The 18113-nt window shown below is 43.5% G+C and overlaps 1 protein-coding gene across 2 annotated transcripts in view; it reads right to left on the bottom strand.

The window, feature by feature from the left end:
• The window catches only part of MLH1 (mutL homolog 1), a 176902-nt gene that overhangs the window by 16348 nt on the left and 142441 nt on the right, over nucleotides 1-18113 (bottom strand). For both annotated transcript variants that reach the window (XM_075826967.1, XM_075826969.1), the window contains one exon: nucleotides 1994-2086. In XM_075826967.1, the coding sequence (XP_075683082.1) occupies nucleotides 1994-2086 (93 nt within the window). The remainder of the gene's footprint in view (nucleotides 1-1993; nucleotides 2087-18113) is intronic.

The raw sequence follows: 18113 nt of genomic DNA, 5'->3' as shown, positions 1-18113 counted from the left end.
CTAAGACGGACTTGCTCATAGCCTGTTAGAAGGATATATACTGTAGGAGGGACCAACACCGTTTTTATTTTTAGTGTAACGTCTCCTAGCGGCAACAGCACATTTATCCCCCAATAACACGATCCAATCAGGCTGTCATCAATTTAAAATTATGGAATGATTAGATCTTTCATTAATTTAACAATTTTTTTTTAATCAAATAATTTTTTATTAACGTTCTTACAATATGTATACATGAAAAGAACATTGCACACTCCCCTCCCTCCCATTCCCACAGTCTGCTCAAACTAAAACCTTCTATTACAAGAGATATATCTGAATGTCTCAGACATACTCCATACATTAAGCAGAAACCTCAGAGGACTTTTCACATTAAACAGTCAATATCATATCACCTCCGCACCGGTGTTTAAGCCAATACACAAGCATACGAGAGGTACAGTACAGAATTCCAAAGCATATTATTTAGAGCGATATCATAGGAGGGACAGAGACTAGCAGGAGCCCCCAATCGATAAATCTGGACACACAAGCGCTCTGTTTAGGACCAGCGAAACTAGAGCAAGGTCTGGCGTATCTAACCAGGGAGCCCAGAGATCCCCAAACCGTTTAGATTTGCCCAGTCTTAAATACACATTTTTCAAGTCGAAGCAAAGTATTGACCCTAGATTTCAATTCTACCATCTTGGGGGGGGGATCGGTATCTTTCCAGTGTGCAGCTATCAGATTACGCGCCTGATCTAGAAGTCTCAGAACCGCCGGTCTCTGGCTTTCTGTCACAAGTAAATCAGAGGTATATCCCAGGATACAGATAATCAGGTCCAAAGCAATTGTACACCTGACTTATAAGATCCCCCACCTTTCACCAAAAACCCCAAAGCCTCGAATAGCTCCACATAACATGCATAAGGTCAGTGCCATGTTCCGTACACCTATAACAACATGAGTCCCCTTTATAACCCATCTTATAAAGAAGAGGGGTCCTATACACCCTGTGCAGAAGGAAGAGTTGGGAAAGTCGATACATTTCACTCAGGGATATGTTAGGGACTGCATCTACAATGTCCTGCCAAACCTCTTCATCAATCTGACCCAGATCGCGCTGCCATCTTTGCCTTAGATTAAGAGGCCTAGCTTTGAGAGTGGAATCTAATAGGGATACATACATCAAGGAGATTATGCCCTTAGTGTTTCCAGGATAAGCCAAAATGGTGATAAATGTAGTATGAGGAGTCTTGGCCATTGGCGTCAATCTATTCTGTTGGTCATATGTAAGCGTGTCTAAGCTGTAGGTACTTAAAGAAACTAGATTGAAGGAGATCAAATTTCAATTTTAGGTCTTCAAACGTGCGAAACACACTATTAGGAAAAATATTTTGGAGGGTTCTAAGGCCTCTACGCTGCCAATCCTCAAACCCATCTAATTTATCAAATTCTTTAAAGAAAGTATTTCCCCATATGTGGGAGTAAGGAGTTTACCCCACTATTCCCACCATAGCTTTGGCTCTATCCCAGACCTTATAAATCATAGCCAGTGTAGGAAACAGTCGTCCGTTCTCCCAACCACCCAGACTCCAGTACTAAAAAGAGCGGTTTCTCGCCAGTCACCAGGCTGAGTAATTTCCCTACTGCAGTAGATTGTGTCTCTGTTCCCCACCCTCTGAGACGTTGCCACCGAGTTGCAATATAGTAAAGCCACTGGTTTGGTATTGGCAGCCCTCCATCTTCTTTTGGCCTCTGCAGGGTTTCTATACGAATCCTTGGGGCACCTTTTCTCCAGATTAGATCCCTAAAGATACCAGTGAGTTTGTGAAAAATCCTCTGGAGGAAGACAGACCGGGGCGTTATGCAACAAATATAATATCTGGGGCATGAATATCATCTTAGTGAGGTTAGCTCTACCCACCACACTGAAAAGCAGCGACTTCTTAGTTAAGGAAACTATTCCATCTCCCCCTCAAATAAGACCAGAGACAAGTGAAAACTGCATTACCTCAGTGGCCAGCCGTAAGATGAACATTGGCAATCCTTCCAACGGTGGAATGTAGTTGTCTAACAGGAGTGGTAGCCCTGTAAGGTTGCCTCCCTGTAAGCAAAATGATTAGTTACACTTTACAATTTAGTAGCACTTTGTGTGTATGTATAAATACACATACAATGTACACACATATAAATATATATCATATATATATTTGGCAAGGACGTGTTGTTCGAGGCACAGTTCGCTCCGCACACAGCCCAACCTGCAAGAAGCCTGTGAGGAAGGAGATGTGAGTGCTTAGTCAGTCTGTTGCTTGTACCTCTATTTGTTTGTGCGTCTCTGTGTTTGTAGAAGTTCCAGCATGTGTGTATGTGTGTCTTTGTGTGAGTGTATTTGTGTGTCTAAGTGCCTATATATGTATCTGTACAGTGGTGTAGCTATAGGGGTCACAATGGGCGCAGCTGCGATCGGTCCCCCAAGCCTGGGGGGCCCTCAGGGCCCACGTTGCTACAAAGCGCTGACCGCGTTTCCAACTGTATTTGCGTCCTCAGGATTCAGTGTGCTGTGAGCGGCTCGGCGCAGGCAGGCGCGATGTAGTGACGTCATCGCGCCTGTCTGCGCCAAGTCACTCACAGCACAGACTGGAGGATTCTCCACCCTTTGTGGGAATGGGGATAGGTAAGTAATTATGTTATTTTTCTATTAGGTACGTACATATGGGGGCATTATACTGGGTATGGGGGGCTCATATGGTTGCTGCTGAGGGGGCATTATACTAAAATGTGGGGCATTATACTGTATGGGGCAGCTATGGAGGATATTATACTGTATGGGGGAATTATACTGTATGGGACAGCTATGGGGGCATTATACTGAATGGCACAGCTATGGGGGGCATTATACTGTATGCGGAATTATATTGCATGGAGTGCATTATAGTGTATGGGGGCATTATACTGTATGGGGCAGCTATGGGTGGCATTATACTGTATGCGGAATTCTATTGCATGGAGTGCATTATAGTGTATGGGGGCATTATACTGTATGGGGCAGCTATGGGTGGGAATATACTGTGGGGGCAGCTATGGGGGCATTATACTGTGTGGGGGCATCTATTGGGGCATTATACTGTGTGGGCAGCTATGGGGGCATTATACTGTGTGTGGGCAGCTATGGGGGAATTATATTGTGTGTGGGCAGCTATGGGGGCATTATATTGTGTGTGGGCAGCTATGGGGGCATTATATTGTGGAGGCATTCATGGGGTCTGTAGGGCAAGGCGGCTGGGCATAGGCGTGCGCAGGGATCTGGTGATGTTGGGAAGGGGTAGGGGGGCCCCAAGCTGAATTCTTGCACCAGGGCCCATGAGCCTTTAGCTACGCCTCTGAATCTGTTTGTGTACATATTTCTGTGTGTGCATCTACTACATTATATGTACTACATTATCTGTAGAGTTACCACTGTTATCTGAGGTGTTACATAGGACTGAATGTAACATCTACAGTACATTATCTGTACTCCGAGAGTTATCACTGTGTGTTATCTGTGGTGTTACATAGGACTGCAGGTGACACCTACTACATTATCTGTACTCAGAATCATCACTGTGTGCAGAGCTGGCAATTTTGCAAAAAAATGTAAAATCTAGAGCTTTGTCAACTCTATGGATGATTTTTTATTTGATTTACGGTTTTCTTATTTTTAGTAATTAAGTAATTGAGTAATTAAGGAATTACTGTGCATGCAATTCCCTGATCTCAAAATACAATACCAAAACACAATTATTTTACATACGAGAATTGCAGGCATAGTTATCCAATAATATTCACACGACAGGGTCCGTGTGTTGGCCAATAAAAACGGCCGCTTTGCATCCGTTCCGATTCTGTTCCAGGCTGTGTTGCCGTTTTTAATGGCCGATTTTGACCCGTTTTGCATCCGTTTTTTCCCCTGTCCGTTTTAAAATCGGATGAATTTCATTGGTAAATTTTTTGCCACACACTTCTCTGTAAATAATGTCACACACTGCCCTCTGTAGATACTGCCACAGCCCAACTGTAGGCAGTGCCACACAGCCCCCCTTGTAAGTAATGCCACACAGCCCACCTGTAGGTAGTGCTACACAGACCCCTTGTACATAGTCACCCCTCATAGATGGCACCCCCCTACTTTCCTGTAGGGGACGGCTCCAGGAGAAGTCCCTCACTTCACTGTCCATATATGGAGTGTGAAGTGAGGGAATTTTCTCCAAGATCGGAATCCCCAGCCACAGCGGTGGGGATTCCGCTTCAGAAGTCCCTAACGTCACTGTGTCCATATATGGACAGTGAAGTCGGGGACGTCTCCTGGAGCGGAATCCCCGACCACATCGCCGGGGATTACGCTTCAGAAGTCCCTGACATCACTGTGTCCATAGATGGACAGTGAAGTCAGGGACTTCTCCTGGAGTGGAATCCCCGGCCACATATATGGACACCGTGAAGTCAGGGATTTTTGCTGGAGCGGAATCCCCAATCCCCAGCCACAGCGTTGCCGAAGCTGTGGTCGGGGATTGGGGATTCCACTCCTACAGGAAGCAAAAAAATACCCTCTTCCTCACATGCACGTCGCACTTGGCCGTCACTTGGAGCAGATTCAAGTGCTGGCCATTTATTACCCGGCCACATAGACTTCTATGGGAGCCGGGCGGTCGGGAGAACGTCTGAAAATAGGGCATTTAGGACAAAAACTAAATGGAGACCCTGGGTAGTTGGCAGGTATAATACACAATAAACAAAAAGTATGCCTGCAGGCAAACAAACCCCTTTTCCCAACTACCCTAAAAATAGGAACAATATTTTATTGTGCTACGTACAGCAGAACAAGACAGACCACATGTATAATTATTAAAATTGTCACTGCCAAGAGCCAGACATGAGAGTAATCAGCTGATGCAAATGCAGCGCTGTGTCACCAGGCATAAGAGCCGTCACCAGTAGCAATTCTAACTTAGATTGTCTAATGAGCCCAGTGTACCCCTGAGGACGCTACTTGTTAGCGAAACATGTCGGGGGGGGGGGGGGGCTCTCTTTGTTTTAATTCCTGCCTCTAGTCGTACTTACTGCTATATCACTTAGACAATCTAACTTAGAATTTCTACTGGTGACAGCTCTTATGCCTGTTACTGTATTTTTTGGACTATAAGATGCACCCAAGTTTTAGACAACAGAAAATAGGTAAACATTTTATATTTTACTACTTTTACAAAGAAAAAACGGTTAAAAAGAAAAGTAGTTATTTTTCACCACATTCACCATAACTAATATTTTTTCATTGATTGAGCGGTGTGAGGGCTTATTTTTTGGGGGAAGAGCTGTAGTTTTTATTGGTACCACTGGGACATACGATTTTTTGATGTCTTTATTTAATTTGATTAGATTCTGGTGTTTTAAATTTTTTACGCCTTTCACCGAGCGAATTAAATAATGGTATATTGTAATAGTTCGGAGTTTGACGGATGCAGCAATACCATTATTCTTTACATTGTGCTTGGGGGAAATGTCATCTTTTTTTACACTCCTAAAAATATATAACATTTTTTTTTTTACACACAATTTATTAGTTCCCCTAGGGGACTTGAACCAGCGATCGTTCGATCGATGGTACAACACAATGCAATACATATGTATTGCAGTGTATTGTCATTATTACAGGCTCCTGCCAAGCCCTGCCGGAGGCACGGCTTGGCAGAGGCAGACCTGGGGGCTTTCATTAGGCCCCCGGGCTGCCATGACAACCATCGGCACCCCCCCAATCACGTTTCGGGGGTAGTGAGTTGGGCTGTCAGATGAGACGTCCCCCACGAAACGGTTTAAATGCTGCAGTCGCTATTGACCGCGGGTTTTCCCACGAGGGACATCTCTGTCATAGCCACAAGATATGTAATAAATGCCAGATAGATGCGGGTCCTACCTCTGGGATCCGCACCTCTGTCTAGAACGGGCCCCCCAAACCCCGTTCTAGTTTTTTGTACTCACGCGGACTCCCGGCCACTTTCTGATTACATGGTCGGGAATTACGGAAACAGCGTAACTCGCTGAGCTACACGGTTTCCATAACTCCCATAGTAGTGAATGACGGTAACGAAGCAGCGTAAAAGGACTTAAAAGTGCGCCTCATAGTCCGAAAAATACGGTACTAATTAACGTTTCCCATATGTCTAATTTAGATTGGCATTATTTTTTTGTTAACATCCTTTTATTTTCCTAGGACGTTACTACTAAAATTAAACCCCACATGGCTTACACCTTCTGTAAAAAGGGCAATACATGACAAAAAAAGGGCATTTAAAAAATACAAATCTGAGGGTACAGCTGTAGCCTTTGTAAAATATAAAGAGCTTAATAAAATCTGTAAAAGGGTAATAAAATCAGCAAAAATACAAAATGAAAGACAGGTGGCCAAGCATAGTAAAACAAATCCCTAAAAATTCTTCAAGTATTTAAATGCAAATAAGCCAAGGTCTGAACATGTAGGACCCCTAGATAGTGGCAATGGGGAGTTGGTAACAGGGGATCAGGAGAAGGCAGAGTTACTAAATGGGTTCTTTAGCTCTGTATATACAACAGAAGAAAGAGCAGGTAATGTAGCCGCTGCCAGTGCGGTTAATATATCAGTTGATCTACTGAATTGGAAGAATGTAGACATGCTCCAAGCTAAATTAAATAAAATAAATGTGCACAAGGCCCCGGGACCAGATGGGTTACACCCTAGAATTCTTAAAGAGCTTATTTCAGTTATTTCTGTCCCCCTCTTCATAATATTTAGAGATTCTCTAGTGACTGGTATAGTGCCAAGGGACTGGCGCAGGGCAAATGTGGTGCCTATTTTCAAAAAGGGATCTAGGTCTTCCCCGGTAACTATAGACCAGTAAGCTTAACATCCATCGTGGGGAAAATGTTTGAGGGGCTATTGAGGGATTATATACAGAATTATGTGACAAAAAATAGTGTTATTAGTGACAGCCAGCACGGTTTTACTAAGGACAGAAGCTGTCAAACCAACCTGATTTGTTTTTATGAAGAGGTGAGCAGAAGCCTAGACAGAGGGGCCGCTGTGGATATAGTGTTTTTGGACTTTGCAAAGGCATTTGACATGGTCCCCCATAGACGTCTAATGGGTAAATTAAGGACTATAGATTTAGAAAATATAGTTTGTAATTGGATTGAGAATTGGCTCAAAGACCGTATCCAGAGAGTTGTGATCAATGATTCCTACTCTGAATGTTTCCCAGTTATAAGTGGTGTACCCCAGGGTTCAGTGCTGGGACCACTATTATTCAATTTATTTATTAATGATATAGAGGATGGGATTAATTGCACTAATTCTATTTTTGCAGATGACACCAAGCTATGTAATATAGTTCAGTCTATGCAAGATGTTCGTGAATTGCAAGCGGATTTAAACAAACTAAGTGTTTCGGCATCCACTTGGAAAATTAAGTTTAATGTAGATAAATGTAAAGTTATCCTTCTGGGTACCAAAAACCTGCATGCATCATATGTCCTAGGGGAGCTACACTGGGGGATTCACTTGTTGAGAAGGATCTGGGTGTACTTGTATATCAAACTAAATAACAGCATGCAGTGTCAATCAGCTGCTTTAAAGGCCAGCAGGATATTGTCGTGTATTAAAAGAGACATGGACATAATATTGCCACTTTACAAAGCATTAGTAAAGCCTCATTTAGAATATGCAGTTCAGTTCTGGGCCCCAGTTCACAGAAAGGATGCCCCGCAGTTGGAAAAAATACAAAAAAGAGCAACAAAGCTAATAAGGGGCATGGAGAACCTAAGTTATGAGTAAAGATTAAAAGAATGAAACCTATTTAGCCTTGAAAAAAAGACTAAGGGGGGACATAATTAATTTATATAAATATATTAATGGCACATTCAAAAAATATGGTGAAATCCTGTTCCATGCAAAACCTGCTCAAAAAACAAGGGGGGACTCCCTCCGTCTGGAAAAAAAAAGGTTCAACCTGCAGAGACGACAAGCGTTCTTTACTGTGAATCTATGGAATAGCTTACCACAGGAGCTGGTCACAGCAGGGACAGTAGATGGCTTTAAAAAAGGCTTAGATAATTTCCTAGAACCCAAAAATATTAGCTCCTATGTGTAGAAATTTTTACCTTCCCTTTCCCCGTTCCTTAATTGAACTTGATGGACATGTGTCTTTTTTCGGCCGTACTAAATATGTAAAAAGGCTTAAAAAAACTTTAACAGAAATTTCTTACATTTTCAAGAAAATTTCAAAAGGCTATTTTTTCAGGTACCAGCTCTGAAGTGGCTTTAAAAGGCCCAAACTTTAGAAACCCCCATAAATCACCCAATTTTAAAAAAAACTGCACCCCTCAAAGTATTCAAGACAGCATTTCGAAAGTTCCTTAATTCACAGGAAATAAAGCAAAATAGAGGTAAAATTTTCAGAAATATCCTATATATGGCCGTAGTGTGGTAATGGACTGAAGCACAGGCCTAAGAAGCAAAGGAGCACCTAGTGGATTTTGGGGCCTTCTTTTTATTAATTATATTTTAGGCACCATGTCAGGATTAAAGAGGTCTTGTTGAACCAAAACACGTACAGCAATACCCCGCATGCAGTCATAAACTGCTGTTTGGACACACGGTAGGGCTCAGACGGAAAGAAGCGCAATTTGGAATGGTTTCTGGGCGCCATGTCGCATTTGCTTGGTTTGGGTGATACCCCAAAATTGAAGTAGTCTAGGGTTACCCCCATGAAACTTATGTGTATGTCTTGAAAGAGTGGTGTCTTCATTATGATTAATGGTACTAAGGTGTTTGGAAACTCTACTCCTCGGTTCCTGAAAAGTCTTGCCAACATATAGCTTAGGACAGGGGCATCTGACTACATATATGACCCACTACTTTGACAGTTTAGGAACTGTTTTATATCGTATGATTTGCCATCAGTTGGATTGATGAACCTCTTGACCGTTGGCATCAAGGGGCAAAAGGAACATCTGCCGCAAGGGTGAAATCCTTTAACAGGTGATTTCAGCCAAGTAGATGGAGTATTGGATGATGTTGAATAGTGGCTGTGTACTAGGAGGTCACGCAGATTCCTACCCCTGCGGTAGGTGATGGTTGGGTTAACAGAAATAGCGTCTTTCAAGTCAGGATCAGCAGTAAGAATAGACCAATGTTTTTGCAGAATATTGATAATCTGGGGAGAACACACATCAAAAGTGCCTATACACCGAATGGCACTGGATGATCTGGATGCGACACGTTTGGTACCTCTATCAGAGAGTAAATCATGCCTAGGAGACGCCTTAGCCCTGGCATAGGCCCTATGTAGCCACTTTTTGGGATAACCTCTCTTGAGGGCTGGAGGGTGATGACTGTCCCAGTGTAGAAAACTATTGGTGGCCCTGGCCTTCTGAAAAATATATCAGTTTGGACACTGCCACCAGGATCCAGAGAGATCTTAAGGTCAAGGAAGTTGATCACCGGATCAGGTTTCTCATAGGTGAACTTCATACCGATGGAATTATTATTGAGCATAGACATGAAGTCACTCGTTCCTTTCCTATTCCAAAACGAACCACTGTCTTTACTGACTTCTCTGAGTCAGACACCTCAGGCACAGAGGAATCTAGACAGACCACTGTCATGGCTGTTGTTCACAACAGCCATGACTAAGGACACTTGAGACGTCTGAAACGCGTAGGCTTCATCATTGGATGGACATTCCTTTTTGCACACCAGGACTCCAAACCTTTGGACCCTTTTTAAAGAAGACCATTAAAACTTGGAAACAGTTTCCATTTTATTCCTATCAGCGCTGGATTCAACCTGCCGTTACCTTTGCTACCCACGGATAGTTACCTATCCAAACTATATGCTCTCCTTATTGACGCTAAGAGTAATAATCTCATCACTATGGACGAATTTAAAAGTCTATATAATTCCACTCCTACCGTGGCAACTTTTTACGCCTTACCAAAGGTCCATAAAGCCACTCGCCCTCTCCCTGGCGGGCCGATTGTGTCGGGCAATGACAACCTGACACAGGGGATTAGCCTCTACGTTGATGAAATACTGTCCCCTTTTGTCTCTTCCCTATCGTCTTATCTTTTTTTTTTTTTTAAACTCGTTTTATTGAAAACGAAACAAAGTGTATCACAAGACATGTTCAAAACAGTGAGCGGACAACACTGTCCTATAACTTCGTAACAGAGCACTCGCAGGTGCTGAAAATATAAGTGCAAAATTTCCACATAATGCAAGCAGTGCCTTGCAAACAGAGACACCATATTTATGCAACGTAACCATCTGAGCGTACATAACAAAAGAACAGTACAAGTGCTTATTTATGCGAGAGGCCCGGGACATCCACTATCACCATATCCATCCACGATTATCTCCCCCCCCCCCCCACCAGTGCTTCCACTGCCTGCCCCAGTTCCATAGATGAATAATCAGTATCTGAAGATCCACACCACAGGTCCCAAATTTTGTGGAATTTATCAGGTCGATTTCTGTGTTTGAAGATGACGCGTTCATACGGCACCATTGAGTTGACCATATTTTTCCACACTGTAACTTTAGGAGGTCGCCTATCCATCCATTTCATTGAGATACCTTTGCGAGCTAGAAATAGTGTCTCCTGGATTCTGGTATAATATGACCACTGTTCTTGGTCCATTATGCCAAACAAACAAAGTTCTGGAGAGCTTGCAATAGGAGAAGGTAGGATCTGGTTTAACAGTTTCCCGACTGATGGCTGTATATATACGGCCAGCGGTCAGGGTCTCTGAAGTCCGCCGTATAGACTAATTACGGCGGCACTTCAGAGACTGTGCACGCGCGATCGCGTGCACACAGCTCTATGACCTGGCTGTTGCTAACAGCCATGGGCACTGGGCAGAATGTCAGGGGCCAATCTTTTGGCCCCTGAACATGTGATCGCTGTGACAACCAATCACAGCGATCACATGCATTTGTACGTATAAAACAAACAGTGTGCACACGATCGCGTGCACACAGCCCTGTGCCCACGCTGTTACCAACAGCTCTGGGCACTGGGCAGAGTATCAGGGACCAATCTGATGGTCCCTGAACATGTGGTCGCTGTGAAAACCTATCACAGCGACCACATTTGTTTTATTTTGACTTTTCTGGCAGCAAATCTCCTGCCTCTTTTCTTCTCCTCAAACATTGTTTCAGTTTGAGGAGAAGAAGAGACTCGGGAGAATTGCTGCCAGAAGAATACAGTGAAAAAAAATACAGTTACACTATAAAACATTCTCTGTATAGATAGATAGATAGATAGATAGATAGATAGATAGATAGTATAGATAGATAGAAATCTATCTATCCATCTATCTTTTTTTCTATCTATCTATCTACCTTTCTTTTATTCTATTAGAATAGGCAGGTAGGGAGTATATAATTATATATATCTCCACATATATATAATATATATAGCAATAGCGGTTTATTTTTTTTTGTTAGCAGTAGTGTAGATATATATACCAGTTAGTTTGTGTGTTTTATAAAAAAAAATAAAAAATAAGAATTTGTTTAGTTAGTGTTAGTGACGTTATGGCGAGGAAGTTGTTTAGCGCCGAGGAGGCATACGCCATGCTGTGGTCTGAGTCGGAGACCGCATCAGAGATGGCGTCAGAGATGGAACCTGTTTTGGGCAGTGACGATGATAGCGTCACTTCAGGTTCATCTTCAGGGGACGTTGTCCCTGATGCAGTTGAAACTGCAGAACATGAAAGCGCAGGGCCAAGTAGCGCTGTAGCACGGGACAGCCTGGTCCCTCCAGTCCAGGCTCTTGTATGGGCACCTGCCCCATCTTTTGGGCCTAGAATCCACGGATTTACTGCCACTCCTGGCATAACCGTGGACAATACAAATTTTGTCCAAATGGATTACTTCCATTTATTTATAACGGACGACATCCTAAATCAGATTGTCCACGAAACAAATTTATATGCCACTCAATATATAAGGCAGAAACCTTCATCCACCCATGCCAGAGATTGGACGCCCACCAATTTGCAGGAATGAAAAATTTTTTTGGGGCTCACCCTAAATATGGGTATTGTCAAAAAGCCCTCCATTAGGTCTTACTGGTCAACAAGACCCGCACAAGCCACCCCAGTATATTCTGCAGTAATGCCCAGGTCTCGTTATGAGACAATAATGAGGTTCCTCCACTTCAACGACAACGCACAGGCCCCCCCAAGTACAGATGCAAACCATGATCGGTTGTTCAAAATTAGACCGCTAATAAATTCCCTGAATAATTTATTTCTGCAACTCTACACCCCTGAGCAGAATGTAAGTGTGGACGAATCCCTCCTCAACTTTCATGGAAGACTTAGCTTTCGCCAATATCTACCTTCCAAAAGGGCAAGATATGGCGTTAAGCTTTACAAATTGTGTGAAAGCCAGTCAGGATCTACCACCGCCTTCAGGATTTATGAAGGGCGGGACCGCTCAATAAATGTTCCTGGATGCCCCCCTGATCTTTCCACCAGCAGTAAGATCGTGTGGGAGATAATGCAGCCTCTGCTTCACAAGGGGTACCACCTGTACTGCGACAATTTTTATTCCAGTGTGCCCCTGTTTAGGCATTTGCATGCTGCAAGGACTGGGGCATGTGGTACCATGTGCAAAAACCGAATTGGTTTTCCACAGCAATTAGTGGGGAAGCGCATGGTAAAGGGGGACTCCTATGCTTATGCATCCGAGGAATTGCTGGCGGTCAAGTTCAGGGGTCGCAAAGACGTGTATGTGCTAAGCACGATTCATACCGCAGGAACAGTGGCAGTGAGGGAAAGAGGGGCAACATCGGACAAGCACAAACCAGTGAGCGTGTCCGAATATAACAAGTACATGGGGGGGGGGTGGATTTAAGCGACCAGGTTTTAAAGCCCTATTTAGTAAAGCGAAAAACAAAAACCTGGTACAAAAAAGTGGCCATTTATTTGTTACAGGTGGCAATCCACAACTCATTTGTGCTCTACAAAAAAAACAGAGGCAGACACACATACCTGGATTTCCAGGAGAAAATTATTGAAGGCCTCATATTTGATGTTCAGGACACCCGAGAATGCCCCCAGTCTGAGGATGTCACGCGACTGACTGAAAGACACTTCATCAGTCGGATTCCCCCAACACCGACCAGAAGCAACCCCCAGAAAAAGTGCCGCGTCTGCAGAAAAGACGGGCACCGCAAAGATTCCCTATATTTCTGTCCCTCACAACCAGGCCTGTGCATTGAGCCATGTTTTAAAAAAATACCACACTGTTCTGCATTATTAGATTTTAGTTCATTCGTTGAAAATATATTTGCCCTACATTACTTTATTTTTCCCCTGATTTTACTCCAAGGGTGAGGGAGGGAATGGGTGGGGGGTGGATGTCATGTTTGCATATTTTCTCAAGATCATCTGCTGGAGAGCTCCATTTGCATAAACCTGCAATTTCTTATTTTAGAAAACCCAAAAAAAAAAATTACCATTATACCCCTAGATGAATATTTTGGGATTTCTGCTTCAAGAGCAGATATTTTGGAAGTGTTATAGAAACTCTGTTGAGTTTTGTAAAACCAGCTTTGAGAAAAAGCGATTTTTGAAATAAGCTTCTTCTATCGTCCGCCCTCCTACATCTCTATGTGATAATAAGGCCCACATATTTGGTATCCCCATGCTCAGGAGAAGTGGAAGAATGTGAAAGGAGATTAATTTTGTCCGTGGTCTATACTGTGTGTGAAAAATGCTGGCATAAACTGACGCATTTGCTAAAAAATTGGTAATTTTATTTTGATCCATCTTATTCAAGAAACTTTCAGAAGAAAACTGGACTGTCTAAAAATATGATAAACCCCTTGAAGAAAACCTTGTGGGGTCTACTTGTGTGAATGAAGTCATTTATGGGGTGTTTCTAATGTTTCAGCAGCATTACGCCCCCAGAAAACAGTATGCTACTATAAAATCAAATGCAGAATTCCTGGACCAAAAAGCCTCCTTTTATGCCAAGCCCTGGCACATGCCCGCACAGTGAATAAGGTACACATGTATCCCCATGCACGGGAGAAGTGGAAGAATGTGAAAGGAGATTAATTTTGTCCGTGGTCCATACTGTGTGTGAAAAATGCTAGCATAAACTGACGCAATTGCTAAATTCTTGAATTTTTTTTCCAATTTTGCCCACTTCAGAGAAAAAAATAAAAATGATATATACTGACAAATGCCACTAAAACAAAGCCCTATCTGTCCTTTAAAAAGAGTGTAAAATTCAAAGATGAACTTAATTCACCTGCAGAGTTATATTCATCTAAAGAAGCGCATAGCAAAATTGTGAAATTTGCTCTGGTCATTTAGCTGTAAAACAGCATAGTCCTTAACCGGTTAAGAAGTCAACCACTTCTGCCCAGTAAGTCTTGATACGAGGGCACATCCACACAATATGCCAAAAATCTGCAGGAGCGTAAGAACATTTGGGGCAGGAAGGTTCAGTAATACAATGCATTTTAAACAGTCGTACAGGTGTCAGGTAGGCTTGATGGATATAGTATAACTGAATGAGCTTGTTGTTAGCCGCCGGCGATACATGTAGGTGAGACTGCAATAGATCAACAATATTCTCTTCAGTTAGCGATGGTATCAGTTGGGCCCATTTAGAGGTAGTTGGCAGCTGGGCCGCTGAAGCCTTTTTGTCCAGTAGGTGGGCGTATATGGTAGAGATGAGTCCTTTAGGACCCTGAGATCTGACCACCCCGATGAGAGGATATGAGGAGATGGGCTGACGAGGTGCCGGAAACTGTGTCGAAAGTAGATGGCGCAGTTGTAGGTTTTTGAAGAAGTGTTGCCTCGGGATGTGAAATCTTTCCTGCATCTGTTCAAAGGATATAAAGGCATCGTTTTCGTAGACATTGTTGAGCACCTGTATGCCCGCCGCTATCCAGTACGCTGCATCCGGATAGGTGTATAAGGATTCCAGGTCCACATTGTGACATAATGGAGTTTCCTCCGGGATTGTAGAGGAACCGGAGATGTCCACAGCCGCCTTCCACACTCCTCTGGCCAATCGACAAATGGGTAGCAAAGACGTCCCTGGAGTCCCATGATGGAACAAGACAGGCCATAATATTTCATGTGCGGAGTACTCCAGTAATATCCCCTCGGTGCCAGGTGGTCGATTTGCTTGTGTCCAGGGGGCCAAATATTTGAGTTGGCCAGCTAAGTAATATAAGTAGATATCTGGAAGAGCAATACCAGCCATCTCTTTTGGGCGTTGTAATTTTTGTAAGGCCAGTTTAGATCTGGAGCGTCCCCATATGAAGTATATGATTAGTGAGTCCAATTGTTTGAAAAAAGAATTTGGTATAGGAGTACAGACATGCTGCAGGACATACAGGCTCTTTGGCAAAAAGGTCAGGTCCGTATTTCAGGGTGGCTTCCTTCCCCCTGTTATTTCACACCGAATAACCACCTCTGTAAATTGAAAGCTGAAGGCATGCCTGGAAAGAAGTAAACCAGTCAGAGATGTTGGTACACAGCTTTCCTCAGATCAGACAGGAAGCGAAGTAACTTTATTCAGAACAAAGAAACACAGGAAAAGACACATGCCCCCTCCCTAGGGATGTGGGAGTGCCCAAGCCCCCACCGGCTTCTCAGCTGCAAGTTCTTCTGTACACTCTTCTTGCATTCCAGGGGGCGGTGTCTTCCATAGGTGTGTCCGACATGAACAAAGAACTTGTTATATATATCAGTATATTACACAAAGAACTGAAATGTATATACATATGTGTGAGGATAATATTTTTGCAAACAATATACATGGTAATGATCCCTGACAATACCACCATTTTAAATAAATTGATACGGACCATGACTGATAAGGGAAGGGCTGCCCACAACTTGAATTTTTCTCTAAAAATGGCCAGGAGCGGGTGAACATTGAGTGGAAGAGAGAGTGATGCTTTCCCAGCGATATGCAGTCCTAGATATTTGAAGTGTTCCACTACCGCAAGACCTTCCATCGTGGAACCCACCGGCTGGGATTCGACCGGATGAAGAAGCATTACTGCCGACTTTGACCAATTTATACGTAAACCGGAGTAGTCTCCAAATGTATTAATGAGGCTCATTGCCCTTGGAAGGGAAGACTGCACCCTTGAGATGAAAAGCATGAGGTCATCGGCGTATAAGGCAATTCGATCCTCGCTTGCTGCATGTTGGATACCCTGCAACTCTGTGTCCGATCCGATTAGTATCGCCAGTGGTTCCATTGCCATAGCAAAGAGTAAGGGCGATAGGGGGCAACCCTGCCTCGTTCCACGGCCAAGCTCAAATTAAGTCGATGTTAATCCATTCAATGCCACGTTAGCCTTCGGGTGTTTATAAATGAGCTGTATCCAGGACACAAAGGCCGGTCCAAAGACAAAGCAGGAAAGAACGCCAGAGAGATAGGGCCACTCCACGGAGTCGAAGGCCTTAGCTGCATCCAAGGATGCCAAGGCCCAATCATTGCTGTTCCGTTCCCCTATTTGTGCCACCGCGTGGACTCTCCGCAAGTTATCAGACGTGCTCCTCCCCAGTATGAATCCCGACTGGTCAGGATGGATGAGCTCAGCGATGATCGAGTTCAGCCTGTTCGCGAACACTTTAGTCAGTAATTTATAAAATCGGTATTGAGCAAGGAAATAGGTCTGTACGACCCGCAGTCCAGTGGTGACTTGTCCGGCTTCAGAAGTACAATTATGGTAGCGTTATAGAATGAAGCAGGCAGCATTCCTTTTTCAAATGATGTATTCAAGACAGCAAGTAACTAAGGCAAGAGTTGTTCCTGGTATTTGACGTACACTTCAAGCGGTATGCCATCCGGGCCGGATGCTTTGACCTTCGCCATTGAGGCTAGTGCTTGTCAATTCCTGTAGGGTTAGAGGAGCATCCATACAGTGAAGGAAATAAGTATTTGATCCCTTGCTGATTTTGTAAGTTTGTCCACTGTCAAAGACATGAACAGTCTAAAATTTTTAGGCTAGGTTAATTTTAGCAGTGAGAGATAGATTATATAAAAAAAAAAAAACAGAAAATCACATTGTCAAAATTATATATATTTATTTGCATTGTGCACAGAGAAATAAGTATTTGATCCCTTTGGCAAACAAGACTTAATACTTGGTGGCAAAACCCTTGTTGGCAAGCACAGCAGTCAGACGTTTTTTGTAGTTGATGATGAGGTTTGCACACGTTAGATGGAATTTTGGCCCACTCCTCTTTGCAGATCATCTGTAAATCATTAAGATTTCGAGGCTGTCGCTTGGCAACTCGGATCTTCAGCTCCCTCCATAAGTTTTCGATGGGATTAAGGTCTGGAGACTGGCTAGGCCACTCCATGACCTTAATGTGCTTCTTTTAGAGCCACTCCTTTGTTGCCTTGGCTGTATGTTTCGGGTCATTGTCGTGCTGGAAGACCCAGCCACAAGCCATTTTTAATGTCCTGGTGGAGGGAAGGAGGTTGTCACTCAGGATTTGACGGTACATGGCTCCATCCATTCTCCCATTGATGCGGTGAAGTAGTCCTGTGCCCTTAGCAGAGAAACACCCCCAAAACATAATGTTTCCACCTCCATGCTTGACAGTGGGGACGGTGTTCTTTGGGTCATAGGCAGCATTTCTCTTCCTCCAAACACGGCGAGTTGAGTTAATGCCAAAGAGCTCAATTTTAGTCTCATCTGACCACAGCACCTTCTCCCAATCACTCTCAGAATCATCCAGATGTTCATTTGCAAACTTCAGACGGGCCTGTACATGTGCCTTCTTGAGCAGGTGGACCTTGCGGGCACTGCAGGATTTTAATCCATTACGGTATAATGTGTTACCAATGGTTTTCTTGGTGACTGTGGTCCCAGCTGCCTTGAGATCATTAACATGTTCCCACCGTGTAGTTTTCGGCTGAGCTCTCACCTTCCTCAGGATCAAGGATACCACACGAGGTGAGATTTTGCATGGAGCCCCAGATCGATGTCGATTGACAGTCATTTTGTATGTCTTCCATTTTCTTACTATTGCACCAACAGTTGTCTCCTTCTCACCCAGCGTCT

Source organism: Rhinoderma darwinii, chromosome 5, assembly GCF_050947455.1.
Source record: "Rhinoderma darwinii isolate aRhiDar2 chromosome 5, aRhiDar2.hap1, whole genome shotgun sequence".
Taxonomy (NCBI): Eukaryota; Metazoa; Chordata; class Amphibia; order Anura; family Rhinodermatidae; genus Rhinoderma; species Rhinoderma darwinii.
This window is presented reverse-complemented; position numbering and strand designations above follow the sequence as displayed.